We start from the raw sequence: 23570 nt of genomic DNA, 5'->3' as shown, positions 1-23570 counted from the left end.
GTTTCGGCCTTTTGTGGGCCTCGTCAGTGAGGTGCAGTCGCATCCCTCTAAGGGCATGTGTGCAAGGAGTCCACGTCTGGTTTCCCCTTTTACTCTTAGGGAGACCCAAGAGCAATTTGCATAAATATAAAAAGAGAGAGAGATGCACTCAGCTGAGACAGAACAAAAGCTAGAAAAACTTCCGTGCCTGTTCATTTTTGGGTGCCACTCAGGGTGCATACTCTTTTAGCACACTATGCCCCTTCACAGAGAAAAAATATCCTGTAGCATATCAGTCTGACCCTGCCCAATGACAGTCCAGCGCCGAAATACCAGGCAATTCTTCTCTGAACAAGAGAAAACAACAACCCCAGACGATCGTTTCGGCCTTTTGTGGGCCTCGTCAGTGAGGTGCAGTCGCATCCCTCTAAGGGCATGTGTGCAAGGAGTCCACGTCTGGTTTCCCCTTTTACTCTTAGGGAGACCCAAGAGCAATTTGCATAAATATAAAAAGAGAGAGAGATGCACTCAGCTGAGACAGAACAAAAGCTAGAAAAACTTCCGTGCCTGTTCATTTTTGGGTGCCACTCAGGGTGCATACTCTTTTAGCACACTATGCCCCTTCACAGAGAAAAAATATCCTGTAGCATATCAGTCTGACCCTGCCCAATGACAGTCCAGCGCCGAAATACCAGGCAATTCTTCTCTGAACAAGAGAAAACAACAACCCCAGACGATCGTTTCGGCCTTTTGTGGGCCTCGTCAGTGAGGTGCAGTCGCATCCCTCTAAGGGCATGTGTGCAAGGAGTCCACGTCTGGTTTCCCCTTTTACTCTTAGGGAGACCCAAGAGCAATTTGCATAAATATAAAAAGAGAGAGAGATGCACTCAGCTGAGACAGAACAAAAGCTAGAAAAACTTCCGTGCCTGTTCATTTTTGGGTGCCACTCAGGGTGCATACTCTTTTAGCACACTATGCCCCTTCACAGAGAAAAAATATCCTGTAGCATATCAGTCTGACCCTGCCCAATGACAGTCCAGCGCCGAAATACCAGGCAATTCTTCTCTGAACAAGAGAAAACAACAACCCCAGACGATCGTTTCGGCCTTTTGTGGGCCTCGTCAGTGAGGTGCAGTCGCATCCCTCTAAGGGCATGTGTGCAAGGAGTCCACGTCTGGTTTCCCCTTTTACTCTTAGGGAGACCCAAGAGCAATTTGCATAAATATAAAAAGAGAGAGAGATGCACTCAGCTGAGACAGAACAAAAGCTAGAAAAACTTCCGTGCCTGTTCATTTTTGGGTGCCACTCAGGGTGCATACTCTTTTAGCACACTATGCCTCTCATCTAAACAAGAAACTTACCAGGTATCTGTCCAGATCCAGGGATCCTCAGGCGGAAGCAGTGGACGCGTTGTCGCTTCCTTGGAATTATCAACCTGCTTATATCTTTCCGCCTCTAGTTCTTCTTCCAAAAGTGATTTCCAAAATCCTAACGGAGCGTTCGTTTGTACTGCTGGTGGCTCCAGCATGGCCTCACAGGTTTTGGTATGCGGATCTCATTCGGATGGCCAATTGCCAACCTTGGACACTTCCGTTAAGGCCAGACCTTCTATCTCAAGGCCCATTTTTCCATCAGGATCTCAAATCATTAAGCTTGAAGGTATGGAGATTGAACGCCTGATTCTTAGTCATAGAGGTTTCTCTGATTCAGTGATTAATACTATGTTGCAGGCTCGTAAATCTGTATCTAGAAAGATTTATTACCGAGTCTGGAAGACTTTCATTTCTTGGTGGTGTTCTCATAAATTCTCTTGGCATTCTTTTAGAATTCCTAGAATTTTGCAGTTTCTTCAGGATGGTTTGGATAAGGGTTTGTCTGCAAGCTCTTTGAAAGGTCAAATCTCTGCTCTTTCTGTTCTTTTTCACAGAAAGATTGCTAATCATCCTGATATTCGTTGTTTTGTTCAGGCTTTGGTACGCATCAAGCCTGTCATTAAGTCAATCTCTCCTCCTTGGAGTCTTAATTTGGTTTTGAGGGCTTTACAGGCTCCTCCGTTTGAGCCTATGCATTCTCTGGATATTAAGTTATTTTCTTGGAAAGTTTTGTTCCTTTTGGCCATCTCTTCTGCTAGAAGAGTTTCTGAGTTATCTGCTCTTTAATGTGAATCTCCTTTTCTGATTTTTCATCAGGATAAGGCGGTATTACGGACTTCATTTCAATTTTTACCTAAGGTTGTGAATTCTAACAACATCAGTAGAGAGATTGTTGTCCCTTCATTGTGTCCTAATCCTAAGAATTCTATGGATAAATCTTTACATTCTTTGGATGTAGTAAGAGCGTTAAAATATTATGTTGAAGCTGCTAAAGGTTTTAGAAAGACTTCTAGTCTATTTGTTATCTTTTCTGGTTCCAGGAAAGGTCAGAAGGCTTCTGCTATTTCCTTGGCATATTGGTTAAAGTCCTTGATTGATCATGCTTATGTAGAGTCGGGTAAGTCCCCGCCTCAAAGGATTACGGCTCATTCTACTAGGTCAGTTTCTACTTCCTGGGTTTTTAGGAATGAAGCTTCTGTTGATCAAATTTGCAAAGCAGCAACTTGGTCTTCTTTGCATACTTTTACTAAATTCTACCATTTTGATGTTTTTTCTTCTTCTGAAGCAGTTTTTGGTAGAAAAGTACTTCAGGCAGCTGTTTCAGTTTGATTCTTCTGCTTATAATTTCAGTTTTTTTCCATTTTGTGATTAAAACTTTTTGATTTGGGTTGTGGATTATTTTCTCAGCGGAATTGGCTGTCTTTATTTTATCCCTCCCTCTCTAGTGACTCTTGCGTGGAAGTTCCACATCTTGGGTATCTGCTATCCCATACGTCACTAGCTCATGGACTCTTGCTAATTACATGAAAGAAAACATAATTTATGTAAGAACTTACCTGATAAATTCATTTCCTTCATATTAGCAAGAGTCCATGAGGCCCACCCTTTTTGTGGTGGTTATGATTTTTTTGTGTAAAGCACAATTATTCCAATTCCTTATTTTTGATGCTTTCGCTCCTTTCTTATCACCCCACTTCTTGGCTATTCGTTAAACTAAATTGTGGGTGTGGTGAGGGGTGTATTTATAGGCATTTTGAGGTTTGGGAAACTTTGCCCCTCCTGGTAGGAATGTATATACCATACGTCACTAGCTCATGGACTCTTGCTAATATGAAAGAAATGAATTTATCAGGTAAGTTCTTACATAAATTATGTTATCCTGGTGTGAAGACCATGGATATCCCTGGCACAAGGTTAGTGTATCCAGGATTCTGGCCTTTCTCCAGGACGGACTGGATAAGGGTCTTGCCGCCAGTTCGTTAAAGCGACAGATTTTGGCATTATCGGTGCTGTTACACAAGAAGCTAGCAGGACTTCCTGATATTCAGTTCTTTGTTCAGGCTCTGTCTAGGATCAGACCTGTCTTTAGGAATTCTGCTCCTCCTTGGAGCTTAAATTTGGTTCTTAAGGTGTTGCAGAGGGCTCCGTTTGAGCCTATGCATGCGCTTGACGTTAAAACTCTTTCCTGGAAGGTTCTATTTCTTCTGGCTATTGCATCGGCTCGCAGAGTCTCTGAGTTGGCGGGCTTGCAATCTAAGCCCCCTTACCTGTTTTTCCACGCTGATAAGGCTGTGCTTCGCACTGGGTTGGGATTTCTTCCCAAGGTGGTGTCAGATCGTAACATCAATCAGGAGATGGTAGTTCCTTCTTTGTGTCCTAATCCTTCTTCGTCTAAGGAAAGGTTACTGCATAACTTGGATGTGGTTCGAGCCTTGAAGTTTTATCTTCAGACCACGAAAGATTTCAGACAGACTTCGTCCTTATTTGTGGTGTATTCAGGGAAGCGTAGGGGCAGAGGGCCTCTTCCACTTCTCTGTCTTTTTGGTTGAGGAGCATTATCCGTTTGGCTGATGAGACAGCGGAACATAAGCCTCCTCAGAGGATTACGGCTCACTCAACTAGAGCTGTGGTCTCTTCTTGGGCCTTTAAGAACGAGGCCTCTGTGGAGCAGATTTGTAAGGCGGCTACTTGGTCCTCCTTACATACTTTTACAAAGTTTTACAAATTTGATGTTTCTGCTTCGGCGGAAGCTGTTTTTGGGAGAAAGGGCACCACAGCCTGCAGAACCTAAGTATAGGGTCTGCCTCCTTTTACCCTCCTGTTTTTGTTCATTCAGTGTCCTCTAGAGCTTGGGTATTTGTTCCCACAAGTAATGAATGAAGCAGTGGACTCTCCTCCCATTAAGATGAAAAACATAAATTATGCTTACCTGATAATTTCATTTCCATCTGTGGGAGGAGAGTCCACTGCTCCCGCCCGTTTGCTCCGGTGGGTGGACCTAAATGTTAATAATATTCTTCTGGCACCATTTATACCCTGATAATTTCTCCTGCTGTTCCTTGTTCCCTTGGCAGAATGACTGGGGGATGAGGGGAGTGATGGAGGTATTTAAGCCTTTGGCTGGGGTGGCTTTGCCTCCTCCTGGTGGCCAGGTTATTAATTCCCACAAGTAATGAATGAAGCAGTGGACTCTCCTCCCACAGATGAAAATTAAATCATCAGGCAAGCATAATTTATGTTTTTGTGCTCCACTTGTAATCTACCCCAAAAGGAGGTATTGCTGTAAGCAAAATCACCTATAAAAGTGTTCTTGTAAAAGTAGATCATACCTGAACACCCTCCTATTGAAGTAGTTTCTGCAACCCAGTGATGTTTGAGATTTTGTTTTTCAGATTATTTTAAATATAATAATTATATGCTACACTTGCATATTCTGTCTGTAACTCTTACTTGTTAAGCTTTCTGCTTTAATTATTATTTTTTTTTTAGGAAAGTTCAACAGATGGAAGTGGAGAAAAATCCATAGTACAAAGTACCTAAAAACGAATTGTGATTAAAGGAACAGTCTACACCAAAATGTTTATTGTTTAAAAAGATAGATAATTCCTTTATTACCCAACACATAACCAACACAGTTATATAAATACACATTTTACCTCTGTGATTACCTTGTATCTAAGCCTCTGCAAACTGCCCCCTTATTTAATTTCTTTTGACAGACATCCATTTTAGCCAATCAGAGCTGGCTCACTGGAACTCCACGTGCGTGAGCACAGATTTATCGATATGACACACATGAACTAACATCCTCTAGTGGTGAAAAACTGTCAAAATGCCCTGAGAGAAGAGGCGGCCTTCAAGGGTTTAGAAATTTTGCATATGAACCTCCTAGGTTTAGCTTTCAACTAAGAATACCAAAAGAACAAAGCAAAATTGGTTATTAAAGTAAATTGGAACAGTGTTTAAAATGACATTCTCTATCTGAAACATGAAACTTTATTTTGGACTAGACTGTCCCTTTAAGTTTTCTAATGATAATTTTAGTGTGTAACTTTCATGTAACCATTTTATTTTCTACAGGGCATTTTATGTTTTATAAATGACAACAAAATTATTTGCAGTAATTTATATAGAAGACATGTATGTGTAGAAATAAATAAATCCCTTTCACTGTCGTACTTATATTTCCAGGTTATGCTCGTCCCTGGATATGAAGGCCAGAAGGTCCAAGATGTTAAGAAACCTATTCAGAAGAAAATGGTTGATAGTGTATGTTGATAGTGGAAACAATATTATTACATCTTGGTTGATGGAATTTAAATGTTTGTTTATAAGAAAAGCTCACAAATGAAAGGTTACATGTATAATGTTAATACATATTGTGTCTTTTAAAGGTACAGTAAACACTTTTTTTATTTAAATATAAATGGTTTAGGTATTGATAATGAAACAACTTTGCCCCCTTTTCATGTAATTTAGCCCTGAAATGTGTGGCTTTTCTATTGCTCAAAAACGAATAAGCACCCTACAGACCTATCAAGGCTAACCATGCTACATATATTTCCCTAATTGGCTTAAACTGACAACAACTGCAAAGCAATGCACTTTATACTAGACTTGTACATTTGTTTGTACTGTATATATAAATGCCTAATATGGCCTCAGATAGTAGCAGCCGGTTCTTTTCAGAGCCGGGTTTATTTGTTTAATAGTGCAACACACACTTCTACTTTATACTACATAATGACTGGTTCTAGCCTTGTCAGCTGCAGTTAAGTTCAGAATAGACTCCTCCAAATGAGGCAATTGGGTGGGGTTTGACTGCTGAAAACACTTGCAACAAACAAGAGACTGATGTAGTATTGTTAAGCAACATAACAAAAGTGTATTGTAATGACAAGATGTTTCTGTCCCTTTTAAGGATACAATAAATCAATTGTGAATTAGTGGAGTGTGGGATGTTTTGTACATTTAAAATGTAAGTTTCATTCTCATCTTGATGCATGCTAAGTAAGAGATTTACTGCAGATGAATGCAAAGAGAAACGGCACTTTATTAAAAGTAAAAGGGGCTCTTATTAAATTGTTTTCTTTCTTAAGACACGGTGAGTCCACAGGATTATCGATTACTGTTGGGAATATCACTCCTGGCCAGCAGGAGGAGGCAAAGAGCACCACAGTTAAAGCTGTTAAGTATCCCTCCCTTACTCGCAAACCCTCAGTCATTCTCTTTGCCTCTGTCAATGGAGGAGGTGAAGTTTTTGGTGTCTGAAGAAAATTGAATTTTATTACTAGCAGCAAGATTTTCTGGGTCTAGCCGTACTCCATGTTAGTACGGGCACTGGTGGCTTTTAAGCAGTTAGGAATTGTAAGGGGGGCCTTACTGAATTTTTCCTAACATTTGTGCTGCCCTATTATAGAAAATCAAAGTATGTGACTCTGTCCTTTCTTTCTTACAGGTCTCTGTGAGGAGCTGTGTCCTTACATACCTGATAGCTGTCTACATGCCGGACAGCTGATTTGGCAGGTAAGTGCCTATGTTCTTCCAGGATGGGGAGACTTTGCACTTACAGTATTATCTGCATTTATCTTTTTTGGGACAAATAATCCTTTTGTAAGAATTGGTGGGCATGGAGCAGGGCTTTGTGACTGAGACTTTGTACCCTTTCAGGATAGTAAGGGTTCATTTTTAGAGGCTTTGCTTTTTTTTTTGCTGTTTGCTTTTTCAGCTATTTAAGGGGAAATAATTAATTTATTCAATTGATTCAGGACTTAATTTTTATATGAGGTCCGGTGTGTGTTCTGTTATTTATTCAGAAGCAGCTCGTTTGCGTAAGATTTTATTCTTTCTCTCTCAAGCAGGGGAGAGTATGTTTGTTGCGCTATAGCGTAACCAGGAAGTAGGTGGTTATTTGATTTTGCACTTCTAGTGGCGCAGATAAAATTCAACCCGATCACGTGACCTCCGTTTTAGGCTTCGTCTTTACTGCGGGTGGCAGAGAGTGAGGATCTATTTCCAAATTAGTTTCCGGAATTGGTACAAAGGTAGGCGCCTCAGACTGAGGTGTGGGGTTTCTTGAGGTATATTTTTGTTTTTGTTTTCAAAGGGTTCAGTTGCGTATCATAGTAATCTTTGTTTACTCAGTTTACTGTGGGGTATCAATATTTTCCCTTGCAGAGGGTCATTAATAAAGGCATTTTTATTTTTTCTGTGAGTTTCTTAGTGTGATCATTTCTGATACAGAACAGGAACACGATCAGCTTAATGCATGTCTTTTGTGTTTAGAAGCTCAGATTGCTTCACCTATGCAATTCTGTTCCTCATGTGTTAAAAAGACTTTACAGTGCAAAGGAAGAATTTTGTGTGATGAGCCTAATGTCTCTCGGGATGATGCTGTTCAGGTACTATCACAGCCTTCTCCTGTAACGTCCCAAGCCTCAATGGCGTCACATGCAGTGCCCTGTGGAGCATATTTGAAAGCAGAAATTGCCTTGCAAGTATCCTCAGCGGTGTCAACAGCGTTAGCTTCTTTTCCTATGTTAAAGGGAAAGCGTAAGAGGGAAAAGGTTTCTGATAACAGTAGTTTGTCTCAGATGGCCCTTCCTCTTAAATCTAATGAGGAAGATGCCTCAGACTTTTCTGAGGGTGAAATCTCAGATTCGGATAGTGTAATTCCTTTGTCTGAAACTCATGGAAGTTCCTTCAGATTTAAGCTTGAACACCTTTGTGTTTTGTTAAAGGAGGTTTTGGCTACTTTAGATGATGCGGACACTCCTGTCACGGTCAATCCTAAAAAGTATAGTAAACATAATAATTACTTTGAAGCTCCTTCTACTAAGGAAGTATTTCCGGTCCCATATCGGGCTACAGACTTTATTACTTAGGAGAAGCCGGGGGTATTCTTTTCCCCTTCTCCTATTTTTAAGAAAATGTTCCCAGTCGCCGACTCTATTGCGGTTCCTAAAGTAGAAGGGGCTATTTCTACTTTAGCCAAGAGAACAACTATTCCTATTGAGGATAGTTGCTCTTTTAAAGATCCTATGGATAAAAAGATGGAGGTTTATTTAAAAAGAATTTATGTTCATCTAGGTCTTCTATGGCAACCTGCAGTTTGTATTGCCACTGTGACGAGCTGCATCCTATTGGTTCGATGCATTGTCTGAGTCTCTTCAGGTAGAGACTCCTTTAGATGAGATTCAAGACAGAATTAAAGCTCTTAAGCTGGCTAATTCCTTTATTTCAGATTCCATTTTGGAGGTGATTAGTGCTAAGTCATCTAGCTTTGCTGTGTTAGACCATAGAGCCTTGTAGCTAAAGTCTTGGTCAGCAGATGTCTCCTCTAAGGTCAAGCTTTTAGCTCTACCTTACAAGGGGAAGACATTGTTTGGTCCAGGTCTGACAGAAATTATTTCTAATATTATGGGTGGAAAAGGGTCTTTTTTTACCTCCAAGATAGAAAGAATAGAACGAAAAGTCGTCAGAGTAATTTTCGTTAATTTTGTAACTTCAGAGGTAAGTCTTCCCCGCAGCTGACTCTAAATCTGCATGAAAGGTTTGCCCTCGATCCTGGACAGGATCTAGTGGGGGGCAGACTTTATCAATTCTCTCAAGCTTGGATGCGAGATGTCCCAGTTTCTTGGGCTGTGGTCATAGTTTCACAGGGTTACAAATAGGAATTCAAAACCTTTTCTCCCAGGGGCAGGTTCCACCTTTCAAGATTATCTGCAGACCAGATAAAGAGAGGGACGTTCTTGAAATGTGTTCAAGATCTCTCCTCCCTGGGAGTAATAGTACTGGTTCCAGTTCAGGAACAGGGTTTGGGGTTTTATTCCAATCTGTTCGTTGTTCCCAAAAAGGAGGGAACTTTCAGACCGATTCTAGACCTAAAGTGTTTAAACAAATTTCTCCAAGTTCCGTCTTTCTAGATGGAGACGATTCGTTCCATTCTTCCTTTAGTACGAGAGGGTCAGTTCATGATGACCATAGATTTAAAGGATGCTTACCTTCATGTTCCCATTCACAGGGATCATCACAAATACGAGTTTCGCCTTTTTGGAAAAACTTTCAATTTGTGGCACTTCCGTTTGGCTTTGCTGCTGCTCCCAGAATTTTTTCGAAGGTTCTGGGAGCTCTTTTAGCAGTGGTCAGGTCTCAAGGTATTGTGGTGGCTCCCTATCTGGACGACATACTGATCCAGGTGCCATCTTTTCAACAAGCAAAATCTCACACAGAGATCATGTCTTTTCTTCGCTCCCACGGTTGGAAAGTAAATCCGGAAAAGAGTTCCCTTGTTCCAGCCACAAGGGTAGACTATATTAGACTCCCTAATGATGAAAATATTTCTGACGGAGGTCAGAAAATCCAAGATTTTCTCCTCTTGCCTTTCACTACAGTCTTCTGTTCGACCATCAGTGGCTCAATGTATGGAGGTAATTGGACTAATGGTTGCTTGGATGGATATTGTTCCTTTTGCTCGGTTCCATTTGAGAGCTCTGAGACTATGCATGCTCAGACAATGGAACGGAGATCATGCGGATCTATCTCAGAGGATAAATCTGTGTCAGTTGACAAGATACTCTCTCGAGTGGTGGCTGTCTCGGGGAAATCTGTCTCAGGGCACATGCTTTTGGAGACCTTCCTGGGTGATTGTTACCACGGATGCCAGCCTTTTGGGCTGGGGAGCAGTCTGGGTCTCATTAAAGGCACAGGGCCTGTGGACTCGGGAGGAGTCTACTCTTCCCATAAACATCTTGGAGTTGAGAGCTCTGATGGCTTGGCCTCAGTTGTCTTCACTCCGGTTTATCAGGTTCCTGTCAGACAATATAACCTCAGTGGCTTACATCAACCACTAAGGAGTAACTCAGAGTTCCTTGGCCATGAAGGAGGTGACCAGAATTATCCAGTGGGCAGAAGCTCACAATTGCTTTCTATCTGCCATCCACATTCCAGGAGTGGACAACGGGGAAGCGGATTTTCTGAGCAGACAGACTTTTCATCCTGGGGAGTGGGAGCTCCATCCGGAGGTGTTCTCCAGCCTGACCTTCAAATAGGGGGTCCCGGAGCTAGATCTGATGGCGTCTCGGCAGAATGCCAATCTACTGAGGTACGGTTCGAGGTCAAGGGATCCACAGGCGGCTCTGATAGATGCTCTGGCGATCCCTTGAAATTTCAGGTTTGCATACCTGTTCCCTCAGTTTGCCCTCCTTCCATGAGTCATTGCTCATATCAAGTAGGAGCGAGCGTTCGTGATTCTAATAGCTCCTGCATGGCCATGCAGGATTTGTTATGCAGATCTGGTGGAAATGTCATCTCTTCCACCTTGGAGACTACCTCTGAGGAAGGACCTTCTACTTCAGGGTCCCTTCATCCAAATCTCGTTTCTCTGAATCTGACTGCTTGGAGATTGAACGCTTAGTTCTGTCTAAGCGGGGGTTTTCTGAATCGGTTATTGAGACCATGATTCAGGCTCGCAAACCTATCACTAGGAAAATTTACCATAAAATATGGTGTAAATACCTTTTTATTGGTGTGAATTGAAGGGCTACTCTTGGAGTAGGGTTAGGATTCCTAGGATATTGTCTTTTCTCAAGGAAGGCCTGGAGAAGGGTTTGTCAGCAAGTACTCTGAAGGGTCAGATCTCTGCTCTGTCCGTTTTGTTACATAAGCGTCTGGCAGATGTCCCAGACGTGCAATCTTTTTGTCAGGCCCTGATTAGAATCAGGCCTGTGTTTAAGTCGGTTTCTCCTCCTTGGAATCTTAACTTGGTTCTCATAGTTTTGCAGTAGGCTCCGTTTGAGCCAATGCATTCCTTAGATATTAGGTTATCATCTTGAAAGGTTTTGTTTCTGGTTGCTATTTCCTCTGCTCGGAGAGTCTCGGAACTTGCAGCTTTGCAATGTGATTCACCTTATCTTATATTTCATGCCGATAAGGTGGTTCTTCGTACTAAGTTGGGTTTCCTTCCTAAAGTTGTTTCAGATAGAAATATTAATCAGGAAATTGTTGTTCCTTCTCTATGTCCTAATCCTTCTTCCCATAAGGAACGTTTGTTGCACAACTTAGATGTTGTGCGTGCTCTGAAATTCTACTTACAGGCAACTAAGGTTTTTCGCCAGTCCTCTGCCATGTTTGTTTGTTTCTCTGGAAAGCGTAAAGGTCAGAAAGCTACAGCTACTTCTCTTTCTTTCTGGTCGGGAAGTATAATTCGTTTGGCCTATGAGACGGCTGGATAGCTGCCTCATGAGAGGATTACAGCTCATTTCATTAGTGCTGTCTCTTCTTCTTGGGCTTTCAAGAATGAAGCTTCTGTGGAACAGATTTGCAAGGCGGCAACCTGGCATTCTTTGCATACTTTTTCCAAAAAGAAAAGTTCTTCAAGCAGTAGTGCCTTCTGTTTAGGTTACCTATCTTGTCCCTCCCTAATCATCTGTGTCCTCTAGCTTGGGTATTAATTCCCAACAGTAATTGATGATCCCGTGGACTCACCGTGTCTTAAGAAAGAAAACAAAATTTATGCTTACCTGATTTCTTTCTTTCTGGACACGGTGAGTCCACGGCCCCGCCCTTTATATTAGACAATTTTTATTTACTAAAACCTCAGGCACCTCTGCACCTTGTGTTGCTCCTTTTTCTCCATTTCCCTTCGGTCAAATGACTGGGGGTTTGTGGGTAAGGGAGTGATACTTAACAGCTTTAATTGTGGTGCTCTTTGCCTCCTTCTGCTAACCAGGCATGATATTCCCAACAGTAATTGATGATCCCGTGGACTCGCCGTGTCCAAAAAGAAAGAAATTTATCAGGTAAGCATAAATTTTGTTTTTATTTTACTCTGTCATGTCTATTTAAAAATTATTTTCTGCCCATATCTTTCCTTTCTGCCTCTTGTTCTGTGCTTCACAAAACACAGTAGACATACAGTTCAAAATTGGCATCAGTGCATGTAGTGTGCGTTAGTCATATGTAATAGTGTCTCCATTTTCTCTGACAGGGAGAAGCTGTGATTTACATGGAGCCAGAGAAGCAGGTTATTTCCCGTTCAGCTGACGAGTGTGTGGTGGCATTATGTGATCAGTGGTAAGTGCCTGATTTATCTTTATGTCCCCTAAAAGGGACACGTTATATCATGTATGGGTTATCTTTCTGTATATTTATTAATCTTGTTTGCTATGTGAGCTAGAAACCAAAATGCTAAAATATGATGAATGCTAATTCTTTGCAGAGCTGTTCTGTTTTTCTTATAACTATTTCATTTCTCCTACATATGCTGCTATGACTATTGATATATTCTGGTAAACCACTATATAATATATAGCAACATGATTTTTTTAGATGCGTATGAAAATACCAACATTTAATCTAACCATGTAAAAGATTTACATGTAATAATATTTTTTTGTTAGCAAAATTGTGCAGGGCTTTGCAAATTCAGAGCAGATTGAGAAGTCATGCAACATCCTTTTGCATGACTTCTTGGTTATGGCCAGTTAGAAGCAATGTATAAATTAGCTCACTGCTTTAAACAATAAATGGCAAAAAATAGGCAATATTTTCTTAAAGGCCTTTCCAGGTTCATCCTTGTAGACTAAATAACCATAATAGTTGCTTCAGTTCTGTGTAAACCTTGGAGCCTAGGGAGGTGCTGATTTCTGTATATACACCATGCTCTTGTTTGGTAACCAGGATTGTGCACAAGAGCATACTTCTATTTTTCCTCCCACTGCATCACTTAATAACCATAAGCCAATCACAAAACATGTATAATCTGTGAATCTTGCCCATGCTCAGTAGGAGCGGGTGCCTCAGTGTGCATATAAAAATAATGTGCATAATAAGATAATGGAAGTGAATTTGAAAGTTGCTTAAAATTGTGTGCTCTATCTGAATGCTGAAAGTTAAATTTTGTCTTGAGTGTCCCTTTAAGTATCCTTTCATATCGGCAGCTTATGGTTGTTTTAGAAGAGCCAATCTATGTTATCTCTATTACAAAAAAACAAAAAAAGTTTTCCCCCACACTTTATATTGCAAAGTGTGTGGCATATCCCCAGCACATTATTTAATGTCCCATTAATTGTGAGTCAAAATTAGGGAAAAATAAATCTAATAGCATCACATTATAGGAAGATTATATGAATTATTGTACAGGCAGTCCCCTGGTTACAGACATCCGACTTAAGTACAACTGAGAAAATAGAGCTTTATCGACAATCCTCCTTTCCAGGATAACCCAAAATACTTCAAATCCAATAGTCTCAAGGACAGAAAGTGATGTGAAATTTTCTGAACAGGGGCACAGATAGCAAAACAAACTTTTCCCTATGCTATCCATGAAATGGAAAATGATTGGAGTTTCACCTAAAAAAAAAAGTGCCTCTTCCAACTTACATACAAATTCAACTTAAAGGGATACTAAACCCAAACATTTTCTAATTCACTCCTATTATCAATTTTTCTTTGTTCTTTTGCTATCTTTATTTGAAAAAGAAGGCATCTTGGCTAAGGAGCCAGACAATTTTTGGTTCAGAACCATGGGCAGCATTTATCTACCAATCAGCAAGGACAACCCAGTTTGTGAATCAAAAATGGCCCGGCTTCTAAACTTACATTCTTGGTTTTCAAATAAAGATAGCAAAAGAATAAAGAAAATTTGATAATTGGAGTAAATTAGAAAGTTGCTTAAAATTGCATGGTTTATCTAAATCATGGAAGATAACATTTGGGTCCAATGTCCTTTTAAGAACGAACCTACAGAACCTATCTTGATCGTAACCTGGGGACTGCCTGTATTGTGTTAAGTGCTGTAACCTCTTCCCCTTTTTAGGTACTTGGATTATGGCGAAGTAAATTGGAAGAAACAAACAACAGAATGCTTGAAGAGTCTGGAAACGTGAGTTTGTCCCTCAGTGTTTATTGAATTCAGTGATTTGTGCAAGATAGTGACTGTTTCTCCCCTCCGCCCCCCCCCCCCCCCCCAAAAAAAAAACCCAACCCAAACAGATTCTGCGAAGAGACTAGAAGAAATTTTGAAGCAACTCTTGGGTGGCTGCAAGAACATGCTTGTTCTAGGACTTATGGCTTAGGTAATGATTTATGGTTTCAAATTATTTCCTTTTTGTCAATTACAGTCTGTGCATAAAATACGTCAGGAAGTTCTGGTTAATAAAAGCCTTATTTGTTTTACTGCCTTAATATAAAGTAGAACGGTTTGTTATTTTAACTTTCTTAGAATTTGAATGACAAACTGTGACGCATTGTTTTTGCCTGTGCTTATTTTAGGTTCTCGGCTGCCTTGGGACAATTATTGGCTTATTGAGTCCCTCTCTGATTCTACAATATACATGGCATTTTACACAGTTTGTCATCTACTTCAGGGGAAACAGCTTAATGGTCAAGGGGAATCTCCACTGGGTATCAGGTACTTAGTGTTGAACAAAAGGCTGTGAAATCAAAACTCTCCAATAGAGACTGTTATTAGGTCTAATGAACTAAATTACATAAAAAGGGGGCAATGCATATAATCAATGTAAATTTTAATTGTATTTTGTTAGAAAAAATAAAGTTTTTATGGGTGGGGTAAATTTTAAAGGGACATGAAACCCAACATTTTTCTTTCATGATTCAGACAGAGCATACAAATTTAAACAACTTTGCAGTTTACTTCTATTGTCAAATTTGCTTTGGTCCTTTTAGTATCCTTTATTGAAAAGAATACCTAGGTAGGCTCAGGAGCTGGGAACTAGCTGCTAATTGGTGGCTGCACATATTTGCCTCTTGTGATTGGCTTACAGATGTGTTTTGTTAGCTTCCAGTGCATTGCTGCTCCTTCAATAAAAGATACCAAGAGAATGAAGCAAAATTGATTATAGAAGTAAATGGGAAAGTTGTTGAAAAATATATGTTCTATCTGAACTGTGAAAGAACATTTTTGAGTTTTATGTCCCTTTAAGTTTAGTTTCCTTTTAAGTATCATGAATGTATTATACCACTTTGTTTTAATTTTAAGATGTTTTAGATTAACTGTTATTCTAAGATGACCATTTGTAATTTATTTATATTAGGCCAGAGCAAATGACCAAAGAAGTCTGGGATTACATATTTTTCAAAAATGCTCCATTCCCTAAGACTACTATCGGCAAGGAAAAGCTGGATCAACTGAAGCAAGAGTTTGAGTATTGGTATCCTGTAGACTTGAGAGTATCTGGCAAAGACCTTGTGCCAAACCATCTGTCTTATTATCTCTACAACCATGTAGCAATGTGGCCTGAAGATAGGTGACTAAAACTTTTGTTGTGGTGTCTTGTATTGACATGATCATTTAGAAACAATTTCTTAACTTTTAGAGTCACAAACATTTTGGCTATTTTTTTTTTATTTTTTTTTTTTAGTAGCACAAATTGTGTAAAACTGCTTTTTCTTCTTTCCAATGGCATGGAGAGTCCACTAATCCATTCCAATTACTAGTGGGAACCAATACCCAAGCTAGAGGACACAGAATGGAAGGGAGGGAGAGCAAGACAGGCGGACCTAAAAAGAAGGCACCACAGCTTGAAGAACTTTCCTCCCAAAAGAAGCCTTAGCTGAGAAAAAAACGTTGACTTTGTAGAATTTGGAAAAAGTATTCAGTGAGGACCAAGTGGCCACCTTGCAGATTTGTTCCACAGAAGCCTCATTTTAGAAGCCCAAGAAGAAGAGGCAGCCCTAGTGGAATGAGTCGTTATCCTCTCAGGAGGCTGTTGTCCAGCTGTCTCATAAGCCAACCGAATAACACTTCTCAACCAGAAAGATAGAGTAGTAGAAGTGGCCTTCTGGCCCTTATGTTTACCAGAAAACGCAACAAAAAGGGCACTAGATTGCCGAAAATTCCCTAGTAGTCTGCAGATAGAACTTCAAAGCACGCACTACGTCCAGGTTATGTAACAGACGTTCCTTATGAGAAAAAGAATTAGGACAGATCGAAGGAACGACAATTTCCTGATTGATATTGCGGTCCGAAACCACCCTAGGAAGAAATAATAATTTGGTACGAAGGACTGCCTTATCTGCATGAAAAATATGATAAGGGGGGTCACACTGTAGAGCCGAAAGCTCTGAGACTCTACAGGCTGAAGATTTAGCTAAAAGAAACAAAACTTTCCAAGACAATAACTTAATATCAACAGAGTGCATAGGCTCAAACGTAGCCTGCTCTAGGACCCTAAGAAAAAGATTAAGGCTCCAAGGAGGAGCAACAGGTTTAAACACAGGCCTGATTCTGACCAAGGCCTGAACAAAAGATTGAACATCTGGCAAGTTGGCCAGACGTTTATGCGACAGGGCAGAGATCTGACCCTTCAGAGTACTAACGGACAAGTCCTTCTCCAGGCCCTCCTAAACAAAGGACAGAATGCGGGGCACCCTCACCTGACACCAAGGGAAACCCCTAGATTCACACCAGAAAAGCTATTTATGCCACACCTTATGGTAAATCTTGCGAGTTACCGGCTTACGAGCCTGAATCATGGTATCAATAAAGTTCTCTGAAAAACCTTGTCTAGACAAGACTAGGCATTCAATCTCCAAGCAGTCAGCTTCAGAGAATCAAGGTTTGGATGTAGAAAATGACCCTGAAGTAGAAGGCCCTTCCTCAGAGCTAATTTCCATGGGGGAAAAGGACGACATCTTCACCAGATACGCAAACCAATTTCTGCGAGGCCAGCTGGAGCAATTAGTATCACTGAAGCCTGTTCCTGTTTGATACTGGCTATTACCCGAGGACGGAGGAAACCGGTAAATGAGACCGAAATCCCATGGAACCGCCAGAGCATCGACCAGAGCTGCTTGCGGATCCCTTGATCTTGAGCCGCATTTTGGAAGTTTGGTGTTTAGTCGAGACGTCATCAGATCCAACTCCAGATCCAACTCCAGAACTCCCCACTTGACAGTTATCATTGAGAATACTTCTGGATGAAGTTGGAAGTGTTTGTCCAAAAAGGCAAACCTCCGGTACTGAAAATGTTCCCTGTGAATAGGAACATGGAGATATGCGTCCTTCAGGTGGATGGTAGTCATGATCTGAACCTCCTGAACTAAAGGGAGAATCCATTTTGAAGGAGGGAACTCTGCGAAATTTTTTGAGACACTTGAGGTCTAGAATGGGTTTGAAAGGTTCCCTCTTTCTTGGTAACGACAAATATTTTGGAATAGAATCCTAGACCCTGTTCCGCCCGAGGGACTGGGACAATCACTCCTAGGGAAACAAGATCCTTGACACAGTTTAGGAAAGCCTCTCTTTATCTGGTTTGCAGATAACCTTGACAAGATAAATCTGCCTCTTCTGGGACAAGATTTGAATCCTATTCCGTATCCCTGGGAGACTACTTAAACTGCCCACGAATCTGGGACATTGCAAATCCAAGCCTGCTGAAAGACGGAAAGCCTGCCCCCATTTGATCCATGACTGGATTGGGGGCAGACCCTTAATGCTGATTTATTCTCAGAGGAAGGCTTCTTGGATTGCTAACCCTTATTCCAAGGCTGGTTAGACCTCCATGAGGTCTTTGTTTGCTCAGGTTTGGAAGAAGAGGAGGATTTCTGTCCCTTGAAGTTGCGAAAGGAACGAAAATTTGAAATTTGGCGACCCTTGGGTCTACCCTTCTTGTCCTGTGGTAGAAAGGCTCCCTTTCCACCAGTAACCGTGGAAATGATTCCAGCCAGAGGACCAAATAAAGTCTTGCCCTTAAAGGGACACTGAACCCAATTTTTTTATTTTGTGATTCAGATAGAGCGAGAAATTTTAAGCAACTTTCTAATTTACTCCTATTATCAAATTTTCTTCAATCTCTTTGTATCTTTATTTGAAATGTAAGTTTAGATGCCGGCCCATTTTTGGTGAACAACCTGGGTTGTTCTTGCTGATTGGTGGATAAATTCATCGACCAATAAAAAAGTGCTGTCCAGAGTCCTGAACTAAAAAAAAAAAGCTTAGATGCCTTATTTTTCAAATAAAGATAGCAAGAGAACAACGAAAAATTGATAATAGGAGTAAATTAGAAAGTTGCTTAAAATTACATGCTCTATCTGAATCACAAAAGAAAAAATTTGGGTTCAGTGTCCCTTTAATTGAGTCCCAATTCGTGGACTCTCCATGCCATTGGAAAGAAATATGGTTTTACTTTTAAATTTTTTTTTTTTTTTAATATACAAAATATCTCTCTTCTTAAGCCAGTGAAACTTTGGTCAATACAGCCAATGAATGCAAGGTTTATTAACATTTTGAATAGTTATTTTGTGTCTGGCTGAGGGTTTATTAACCCCTTAATGACCATAGCACTTTTCCATTTTCTGTCCGTTTGGGACCAAGGCTACTTTTACATTTTTGCGGTGTTTGTGTTTAGCTGTAATTTTCCTCTTACTCATTTACTGTACCCACACATATTATATACCGTTTTTCTCGCCATTAAATGGACTTTCTAAAGATACCATTATTTTCATCATATCTTATAATTTACTATAAAAAAAATTATAAAATATGAGGAAAAATTGAAAAAACCCCCCACTTTTTCTAACTTTGACTCCCAAAATCTGTTACATATCTACAACCACCAAAAAACATCTATGCTAAATAGTTTCTAAATATTGTCCTGAGTTTAGATATACCCAATGTTTACACGTTCTTTGCTTTTTTTGCAAGTTATAGGGCAATAAATACAAGTAGCACTTTGTTATTTCCAAACCATTTTTTTTTCAAAATTAGCGCTAGTTACATTAGAACACTGATATCTTTCAGGAATCTCTGAATATCCATTGACATGTATATATTTTTCTTTCATGTAATTAGCAAGAGTCCATGAGCTAGTGACGTATGGGATATACATTCCTACCAGGAGGGGCAAAGTTTCCCAAACCTCAAAATGCCTATAAATACACCCCTCACCACACCCACAATTCAGTTTTACAAACTTTGCCTCCGATGGAGGTGGTGAAGTAAGTTTGTGCTAGATTCTACGTTGATATGCGCTCCGCAGCAAGTTGGAGCCCGGTTTTCCTCTCAGCGTGCAGTGAATGTCAGAGGGATGTGAGGAGAGTATTGCCTATTTGAATGCAGTGATCTCCTTCTACGGGGTCTATTTCATAGGTTCTCTGTTATCGGTCGTAGAGATTCATCTCTTACCTCCCTTTTCAGATCGACGATATACTCTTATATATACCATTACCTCTGCTGATTCTCGTTTCAGTACTGGTTTGGCTATCTGCTATATGTAGATGAGTGTCCTGGGGTAAGTAAGTCTTATTTTCTGTGACACTCCTAGCTATGGTTGGGCACTTTGTTTATAAAGTTCTAAATATATGTATTCAAACATTTATTTGCCTTGACTCAGAATGTTCAACTTTCCTTATTTTCAGACAGTCAGTTTCATATTTGGGATAATGCATTTTAATTTAACATTTTTCATACCTTAAAATTTGACTTTTTCCCTGTGGGCTGTTAGGCTCGCGGGGGCTGAAAATGCTTCATTTTATTGCGTCATTCTTGGCGCGGACTTTTTTGGCGCAAAAATTCTATTTCCGTTTCCGGCGTCATACGTGTCGCCGGAAGTTGCGTCATTTTTTGACGTTATTTTGCGCCAAAAATGTCGGCGTTCCGGATGTGGCGTCATTTTTGGCGCCAGAAAGCATTTAGGCGCCAAATAATGTGGGCGTCTTATTTGGCGCGAAAAAATATGGGCGTCGCTTTTGTCTCCACATTATTTAAGTCTCATTTTTTATTGCTTCTGGTTGCTAGAAGCTTGTTCTTTGGCATTTTTTCCCATTCCTGAAACTGTCATTTAAGGAATTTGATCAATTTTGCTTTATATATATGTTGTTTTTTCTCTTACATATTGCAAGATGTCTCACGTTGCATCTGAGTCAGAAGATACTACAGGAAAATCGCTGTCAAGTGCTGAATCTACCAAAGCTAAGTGTATCTGCTGTAAACTTTTGGTAGCTATTCCTCCAGCTGTTGTTTGTATTGATTGTCATGACAAACTTGTTAAAGCAGATAATATTTCCTTTAGTAAAGTACCATTGTCTGTTGCAGTTCCTTCAACATCTAAGGTGCAGAATGTTCCTGATAATATAAGAGATTTTGTTTCTGAATCCATAAAGAAGGCTATGTCTGTTATTTCTCCTTCTAGTAAACGTAAAAAATCTTTTAAAACTTCTCTCCCTACAGATGAATTTTTAAATGAACATCATCATTCTGATTCTGATGATTCCTCTGGTTCAGAGGATTCTGTCTCAGAGGTTGATGCTGATAAATCTTCATATTTATTTAAAATGGAATTTATTCGTTCTTTACTTAAAGAAGTACTAATTGCTTTAGAAATAGAGGATTCTGGTCCTCTTGATACTAATTCTAAACGTTTAGATAAGGTATTTAAAGCTCCTGTGGTTATTCCAGAAGTTTTTCCTGTTCCTAATGCTATTTCTGCAGTAATTTCCAAAGAATGGGATAATTTGGGTAATTCATTTACTCCTTCTAAACGTTTTAAGCAATTATATCCTGTGCCGTCTGACAGATTAGAATTTTGGGACAAGATCCCTAAAGTTGATGGGGCTATTTCTACCCTTGCTAAACGTACTACTATTCCTACGTCAGATGGTACTTCGTTTAAGGATCCTCTAGATAGGAAAATTGAATCCTTTCTAAGAAAAGCTTATCTGTGTTCAGGTAATCTTCTTAGACCTGCTATATCTTTGGCTGATGTTGCTGCAGCTTCAACTTTTTGGTTGGAAACTTTAGCGCAACAAGTAACACATCGTGATTCTCATGATATTATTATTCTTCTTCAGCATGCTAATAATTTTATCTGTGATGCCATTTTTGATATTATCAGAGTTGATGTCAGGTTTATGTCTCTAGCTATTTTAGCTAGAAGAGCTTTATGGCTTAAAACTTGGAATGCTGATATGGCTTCTAAATCAACTTTACTTTCCATTTCTTTCCAGGGTAACAAATTATTTGGTTCTCAGTTGGATTCCATTATTTCAACTGTTACTGGTGGGAAAGGAACTTTTTTACCACAGGATAAAAAATCTAAAGGTAAAAACAGGGCTAATAATCGTTTTCGTTCCTTTCGTTTCAACAAAGAACAAAAGCCTGATCCTTCATCCTCAGGAGCAGTTTCAGTTTGGAGACCATCTCCAGTCTGGAATAAATCCAAGCCAGCTAGAAAGGCAAAGCCTGCTTCTAAGTCCACATGAAGGTGCGGCCCTCATTCCAGATCAGCTGGTAGGGGGCAGGTTACGTTTTTTCAAGGAAATTTGGATCAATTCTGTTCACAATCTTTGGATTCAGAGCATTGTTTCAGAAGGGTACAGAATTGGTTTCAAGTTGAGACCTCCTGCAAAGAGATTTTTTCTTTCCCGTGTCCCAGTAAATCCAGTAAAAGCTCAAGCATTTCTGAAATGTGTTTCAGATCTAGAGTTGACTGGAGTAATTATGCCAGTTCCAGTTCCGGAACAGGGGATGGGGTTTTATTCAAATCTCTTCATTGTACCAAAGAAGGAGAATTCTTTCAGACCAGTTCTGGATCTAAAAATATTGAATCATTATGTAAGGATACCAACGTTCAAGATGGTAACTGTAAGGACTATCTTACCTTTTGTTCAGCAAGGGAATTATATGTCCACAATAGATTTACAGGATGCATATCTGCATATTCCGATTCATCCAGATCATTATCAGTTCCTGAGATTCTCGTTTCTGGACAAGCATTACCAGTTTGTGGCTCTGCCGTTTGGCCTAGCTACAGCTCCAAGAATTTTTACAAAGGTTCTCGGTGCACTGCTGTCTGTAATCAGAGAACAGGGTATTGTGGTATTTCCTTATTTGGACGATATCTTGGTACTTGCTCAGTCTTTACATTTAGCAGAATCTCATACGAATCGACTTGTGTTGTTTCTTCAAGATCATGGTTGGAGGATCAATTTACCAAAAAGTTCTTTGATTCCTCAGACAAGGGTAACCTTTCTGGGTTTCCAGATGGATTCAGTGTCCATGACTCTGTCTTTAACAGACAAGAGACGTCTAAAGTTGATTGCAGCTTGTCGAAACCTTCAGTCACAATCATTCCCTTCGGTAGCCTTATGCATGGAAATTCTAGGTCTTATGACTGCTGCATCGGACGCGATCCCCTTTGCTCGTTTTCACATGCGACCTCTTCAGCTCTGTATGCTGAAGCAATGGTGCAAGGATTACACGAAGATATCTCAATTAATATCTTTAAAACCGATTGTTCGACACTCTCTAACATGGTGGACAGATCACCATCGTTTAATTCAGGGGGCTTCTTTTGTGCTTCCGACCTGGACTGTAATTTCAACAGATGCAAGTCTCACAGGTTGGGGAGCTGTGTGGGGATCTCTGACGGCACAAGGAGTTTGGGAATCTCAGGAGGTGAGATTACCGATCAATATTTTGGAACTCTGTGCAATTTTCAGAGCTCTTCAGTTTTGGCCTCTTCTGAAGAGAGAATCGTTCATTTGTTTTCAGACAGACAATGTCACAACTGTGGCATACATCAATCATCAAGGAGGGACTCACAGTCCTCTGGCTATGAAAGAAGTATCTCGAATTTTGGTTTGGGCGGAATCCAGCTCCTGTCTGCGGTTCATATCCCAGGTGTAGACAATTGGGAAGCGGATTATCTCAGTCGCCAAACGTTGCATCCGGGCGAATGGTCTCTTCACCCAGAGGTATTTCTTCAGATTGTTCAAATGTGGGAACTTCCAGAAATAGATCTGATGGCGTCCCATCTAAACAAGAAACTTCCCAGGTATCTGTCCAGATCCCGGGATCCTCAGGCAGAGGCAGTGGATGCATTATCACTTCCTTGGAAGTATCATCCTGCCTATATCTTTCCGCCTCTAGTTCTTCTTCCAAGAGTAATCTCCAAGATTCTGAAGGAATGCTCGTTTGTTCTGCTGGTAGCTCCGGCATGGCCTCACAGGTTTTGGTATGCGGATCTTGTCCGGATGGCCTCTTGCCAACCGTGGACTCTTCCGTTAAGACCAGACCTTCTGTCACAAGGTCCTTTTTTCCATCAGGATCTGAAATCCTTAAATTTAAAGGTATGGAGATTGAACGCTTGATTCTTGGTCAAAGAGGTTTCTCTGACTCTGTGATTAATACTATGTTACAGGCTCGTAAATCTGTATCTCGAGAGATATATTATAGAGTCTGGAAGACTTATATTTCTT

General features: G+C 40.3%; 1 protein-coding gene across 1 annotated transcript in view; it reads left to right on the top strand.

Moving 5' to 3' along the window:
* Positions 1–5543: 5543 nt before the first annotated feature.
* Positions 5544–23570, top strand: part of LOC128644606 (leucine--tRNA ligase, cytoplasmic) — a gene marked incomplete at both ends in the record, with an annotated part of 60199 nt that continues 42172 nt past the window's right edge. Inside the window, 6 exon segments of the mRNA XM_053697151.1 lie at positions 5544–5621; positions 12340–12425; positions 14170–14235; positions 14346–14428; positions 14625–14763; positions 15407–15619. Coding sequence (XP_053553126.1) covers positions 5544–5621; positions 12340–12425; positions 14170–14235; positions 14346–14428; positions 14625–14763; positions 15407–15619 — 665 coding nt within the window.

The sequence above is a fragment of the Bombina bombina genome, unplaced genomic scaffold (genome assembly GCF_027579735.1).
Source record: "Bombina bombina isolate aBomBom1 unplaced genomic scaffold, aBomBom1.pri scaffold_1170, whole genome shotgun sequence".
In the NCBI taxonomy this organism is placed as follows: Eukaryota; Metazoa; Chordata; class Amphibia; order Anura; family Bombinatoridae; genus Bombina; species Bombina bombina.
This window is presented reverse-complemented; position numbering and strand designations above follow the sequence as displayed.